At 45.1% G+C, this 6,192-nt stretch overlaps 1 protein-coding gene across 1 annotated transcript in view; it reads right to left on the bottom strand.

Moving 5' to 3' along the window:
- The window catches only part of TRIM35 (tripartite motif containing 35), an 18,858-nt gene that overhangs the window by 6,448 nt on the left and 6,218 nt on the right, over window positions 1-6,192 (bottom strand). Inside the window, exon 2 of the mRNA XM_010840142.1 lies at window positions 2,001-2,096. Coding sequence (XP_010838444.1) covers window positions 2,001-2,096 — 96 coding nt within the window. The remainder of the gene's footprint in view (window positions 1-2,000; window positions 2,097-6,192) is intronic.

The raw sequence follows: 6,192 nt of genomic DNA, 5'->3' as shown, positions 1-6,192 counted from the left end.
AAGGAACTCCATTTTTTAAAAAAAGAAATCACGTGCAGAACCTCCGAAGATAAAATATGGATGCAGCTTTCTTAGCACAGACTTGTAAGTTTAAATAAGTCAAACAGCATAGGGACTTCCCTGGTGGTCCAGGGGTTGAGAATCCCCCTTTCAGTGCGTGGGACGTAGATCCCATATGGCTCGGGGCAACTAAGTGGTCCTCCAAAAGGAAAACCCCGGAGCGCGGCCAAAAATTTTTGTAAAAAAGACATGTTTTAAATTAAAAAGTCAAACAGCATAATGAGATTGTTTAGATCAATGAATGAAACAAAATCAGTGCTTATAGAGGACAACTGTAATTCTATAAATTCCTCAATAATATTTTGTACTTGCATAGGTTGTACGATAGTGAGGGAAACTCTGAATCACACAAGTGAACTGTTGCAAATAGCAACGATTTTTAAAAATCACTCGCCTTCCAATACTAGGACTTCAAATTTGATAGATTTGATAGATGCTTAAAAAAATAGTAGAAAGTATTTATTTTAAAACTGAATCAGTAACATGCTAATATGACAAAATGATTCACTGAACAGGAGGAAATGACCAGAAAGGGAGGGAAATGATTTATTGAAAGGGCTTCCCAGATGACACGGTGGTAAAGAATCTGATCCCTAGGTCAGGAATATCCCCTGAAGGAGGAAATGGAACCCTACACCAGTATTCTTGCCTGGAAAATCCCATTGACAGGGGAGCTTGGAGGGCTACAGTCATGGGGTCACAAAGAGTTGGACATGACTGAGCATGCATGCACAATTTATTGAAAAAAGGCAAACTAGGAAAAATATTTCCAACATATATGAGATTGTTATTCTTCATATACAAAGTGCTCTTAAGTCTCTACAAGAAGACAAGACAAACATCCCAAGAAAAAGAATGTGAACATTCACAGGAAAAATACAGATAGCTGTTATTCTTATGAAAGAAACACACACTTTGTTTGACTTACTTTAATAACCAAAGAAAAGCATAGGAGGAGAGACGGCATTGTTGAAATATCAGGTAAAAAGACTGACAAGGTACAGTGGAAGAGAGTGAAATTTGGGAAGCTTCTTATCACACAGGGGGATAAAAAACAGAGTGGACAGGAAAAGCCAGCCAGTGCAAAGTCAGCTCCAGCCAGCCTCACACTGGCCATGGAGCCTCTCAATAAAGGAGAAGACACATTTTCACCTCTCATTCACCAGGATGGACTGAATTGAGAGGAAAAGCATTAGTCAAGCCAGTATCCTGGACTCTCCACAACTGACTGACTACATGAGAATTCTACAGCAGCTGGGATGGACAGACAAGGGCTGTCACTTGGACATATGGACACAACCCAGGTATCCCCAATGCATCCCACATCAGGCCAGATGGCACTGGCCAAGCCTGGGGGTAGATGAAGCGGGGGGGCATGGGGGTTGGATGAGGGCCCTTGAGGCCATGGTAAGGAGCTTGAACTAGACAGTTTGAAGCAGAGGAGTGACGCAACCCATCTATTTTATTTACAAGATCAGTCCACTGCAAGGAGTGTGGACTGCATACAAGAGCAAAAGCATGGGGCCCAGGTAGGAGGGCAGGCAGAGGCGATGGGGACCTGGAACAGATGCTGGGAGTGGAGAGGGAACATCAATGGACAGGTGCATTCTGGAGACAGTGGATGTGAGGTGTGAGAATGGGGGTGTTGCTGGTTTGAGCACCCAAGCAGGTGGTGCAGCATGGCACCTGTTATCAGTCTGAGTTCACAGGCACAGGGGGCTGCAGAAGCTGCTTGGTGGTTGCTAGCGTGGCCACGCCCAGGTGTTTAAAGATGCCATGAAGTCACAATCAGCATCCAAGGGCAAGGCTGTGCTCGCCAGCAAGGCTGGTGAAGGCTGACCCTGTAGCAGCAGCCATGGCCAGGGCCAGCCCACCCACACCTCTGCCCCACGGTAGTCCAAGTGTGCCCATCTGCACCCTCAGCCCCAGTGCTCACTCACCTGATTGTGCTTGGCGATGGCCTCGTAGGAGCGCTGCATTGCCCAGAAGGCCTTGGCCTTCTCCCGCAGCGCATGCTCCATGTTCCTGCACTTGGCCTGCCAAGAGGGACCAGAAGGAGGTGGGTTAGGGGCAGAGGCCGGGCAGGGACGCAGCATGCCACATCACAGCTGGAGGTGCACTTCACTGTGGGTACCACTCGACCATTATTTACTGAACCCAGTCCAGCCACATGCTGGAGACCCAGTGGGGAAAGCATAGCTCTGACCCCGCACCTGATGGTGTACAGCACAAAGGGCCGGGAAAGCATAGCTCTGACCCCGCACCTGATGGTGTACAGCACAAAGGGCCGGGAAAGCATACCCTCTAACCCAGCACCTTTGTTTATACCCGAAACAGACAGGAAACAGCTGAGGAGGTAAAGGGACTAGTTTCCATGCTGGTCACAGGACAGAACAGAAGGACATCCTGCTAAGCCTAAAGCCGGTGCAGGCGGAGGAGTGAACCCGAGCTGGGGGGTCAACAATGTGCTCACAGGCCCCCTTCACAACTTCGTGAACTGGACTGGTTTACAGTCATCAAAGAACAGGTCTGATCACGAGGTTAACCCAGTTCTTCCCACAGGACCTTGTCTAAACCATAGTCATCCTGGGTTGGTTCTAGGATCCCCACAGATACTGAAATCCCAGGATGCTCAAGTCCCTCATGTAAAAATGCTTCAGTGCTAGTATAAAAGTCTGTGTAAGTAGTTGTAAGTACAATGTAAATGCTATGTAGATAGTTAACAGAGTGGTAAATTTAAGCTGTGTTTTTAGTCCCTAAAGCCTCATCCCCACCTGGGCCTGGTTTAGATGACAAGATTCTGGACTTTGAGCTAACGTCGTAATGGGACAAGATGACTGGGGATCCTAGAAGGGAGTGAGCATGCTCTGCAGGTGGGAGGGACATCAATCACTGAGGCCAGACTGGAGGAAACAGCCTTGGAAATGGCCCTATGGATCCCCACTTCCCAGTACTGCACTTCCGAAAGCCCCTCCCTGAGGGCTGGATCTACAAAAGACATGCTTCTAATCAAGAGAATGTGGCAAAAGTGACGGGAGATGAGCTGAGGTGACAAAAAGCCTACACTGACCCTTTCTCACCCTCTTTTGCTCCCTCACTCTAGATGGAAGTGACCCAACCAACAGAGCAGCCCAGGGGGCTAGGAAGTAAGGGTGTCCGACCAACAGCCCATGAAGACCTGAATCCTGCTGCCAACCACACAAGTGAGCCTGAGCAGGGATCCTGGCCTCCTCGGGCTTTCCGATGAGACTGCAGCCCCGGTTCACACTGCCGCACCATTGAGACCCTGAGGCAGAAACACCCATCCAGTCATGCCAGATTCCTGACCCACAGACACCATGAGATAGTAGACACTTTTGTCTGAGGCCACTATGTTTGGGGGAGTTTGTCACACAGCAGTAAATAACTAGCCCATGTGTCCGACTCCACGGTCTATTCTTTTAACCACACTTCTACAGAAAATAAACAGTGATTTCCTTTACTGCAGGTTTAGTTTTCTTTTCAATTCGTTCTGGTCATCCTTATGTCACAAAGAGTCGGACACGACTGAGCAACTAACACTTTAACTTTTACATATGGAAAGCTACTTAGCAATAAATAAGGAATAAATTACCGATACATATACAGATGCATTTTCTGTGATAATGGTTTCAGTGATAATCACAGAAAATTAGCCAATCTGATTATACAGACCACAGCCTTGTCTAACTCAATGAAACTAAGCCATGCCATGTGGGGCCACCCAAGACGGACGGGTCACGGTGGAGAGGTCTGACAGAATGTGGTCCACTGGAGAATGGAATGGCAAACCACTTCAGTATTCTTGCCTTGAGAACCCCATGAACAGTATGAAAAGGCAAAATGATAGGATACTGAAAGAGGAACTCCCCGGGTCGGTAAGTGCCCAATATGCTACTGGAGATCAATGAAGAAATAACTCCAGAAAGAATGAAGGGATGGAGCCAAAGCAAAAACCATACTCAGTTGTGGATGTGACTGGTGATAGAAGCAAAGTCCAATGCTGTAAAGAGCAATATTGCATAGGAACCTGGAATGTCAGGTCCATGAATTAAGGTAAATTGGAAGTGGTCAAACAGGAGATGGCAAGAGTAAACGTCGACATTCTAGGAATCAGTGAACTAAAATGGACTGGAATGGGTGAATTTGACTCAGATAACCATTATATCTACTACTGTGGGCAGGAATCCCTCAGAAGAAACGGAGTAGCCATCATGGTCAACGAAAGAATCCAAAAAGCAGTACTCGGATGCAATCTCAAAAACAACACAATGATTTCTGTTCGTTTCCAAGGCAAACCATTCCATATCACAGTAATCCAAGCCTATGACCCAACCAGTAACACTGAAGAAGCTGAAGTTGAGTGGTTCTATGAAGACCTACAAGACCTTTTAGAACTAACACCCAAAAAAGATGTCCTTTTCATTATAGGGGACTGGAATGCAAAAGTAGGAAGTCAAGAAACACCTGGAGTAACAGGCAAATTTGACCTTGGAATACGGAATGAAGCAGGGCAAAGGCTAATAGAGTCTTGCCAAGAGAATGCACTGATCATAGCAAACACCCTATTCCAACACAAGAGAGGACTCTACACATGGACTCTACACATGGACTCACCACATGGTCAACACCGAAATCAGATTTATTATATTCTTTGCAGCCAAAGATGGAGAAGCTCTACACAGTCAGCAAAAACAAGACCGGGAGCTGACTGTGGCTCAGATCATGAACTCCTTATTGCCAAATTCAGACTTAAATTGAAGAAAGTAGGGAAAACCACTAGACCATTCAGGTATGACCTCAATCAAATCCCTTATGATTATACAGTGGAAGTGAGAAATAGATTTAAGGGACTAGATCTGATAGACAGAGTGCCTGATGAACTATGGATGGAGATTCATGACATTGTTCAGGAGACAGAATCAAGACCATCCCCATGGAAAAGAAATGCAAAAAAGCAAAATGGCGGTCTGAGGAGGCCTTACAAATATCTGTGAAAAGAATAGAAGTGAAAAGCAAAGGAGAAAAGGAAAGATATTCCCATTTGAATGCAGAGTTCCAAAGAATAGCAAGCGGAGCTATGAAAGCCTTCCTCAGTGATCAGTGCAAAGAAATAGAGGAAAACAATAGAGTGAGAAAGACTAGAGATCTCTTCAAGAAAATTAGAGATACCAAAGGAACACTTCATGCAAAGATGGGCTTGATAAAGGACAGAAATGGTATGGACCTAATAGAAGCAGAATATATTAAGAAGAGGTGGCAAGAATACACAGAAGAACTGTACAAAAAAGATCTTCACAACCGAGATAATCATGATGGTATGATCACTTACCTAGAGCCAGACATCCTGGAATGTGAAGTCAAGCGGACCTTAGAAAGCATCACTATGAACAAAGCTAGTGGAGGTGAAGGAATTCCAGTGGAGCTATTTCAAATCCTGAAAGATGATGCTGTGAAAATGCTGCACTCAACATGCCAGCAAATTTAGAAAACTCAGCAGTGGCCACAGGACTGGAAAAAGTCAGTTTTCATTCCAGTCCCAAAGACAGACAATGCCAAAGAATGCTCAAACTACCACACAACTGCACTCATCTCACACACTAGCAAAGTAATGCTCAAAATTCTCTAAGCCAGGCTTCAACAATACATGAACCATGAACTTCCAGATGTTCAAGCTGGTTTTAGAAAAGGCAGAGGAACCAGAGATCAAATTGCCAACATCCACTGGATCATCAAAAAACCAAGAGAGTTCCAGAAAAATATATATTTCTGCTTTATTGACTATGCCAAAGCCTTTGACTGTGTGGATACAATAAACTGTGGAAAATTCTGAAAGAGATGGGAATACCAGACCACCTGACCTGCCTCTTGAGAAACCTATATGCAGGTCAGGAAGCAACAGTTAGAACTGGACATGGAACAACAGACTAGTTCCAAATAGGAAAAGGAGTACATCAAGGCTGTTTATTGTCACCCTGCTTATTTAACTTATATGCAGAGTACATCATGAGAAACTCTGGGCTGGATGAAGCACAAGCTGGAATCAAGATTGCCGGGAGAAATATCAATAACCTCAGATACGCAGATGACACCACCCTTATGGCAGAAAGTGAA

This window comes from Bison bison, unplaced genomic scaffold, assembly GCF_000754665.1.
Source record: "Bison bison bison isolate TAMUID 2011002044 unplaced genomic scaffold, Bison_UMD1.0 scf7180017864141, whole genome shotgun sequence".
Taxonomy (NCBI): domain Eukaryota; kingdom Metazoa; phylum Chordata; class Mammalia; order Artiodactyla; family Bovidae; genus Bison; species Bison bison.
The sequence above is the reverse complement of the archived record's forward strand: the minus strand, read 5'-3'. Positions and strand labels throughout refer to the sequence as shown.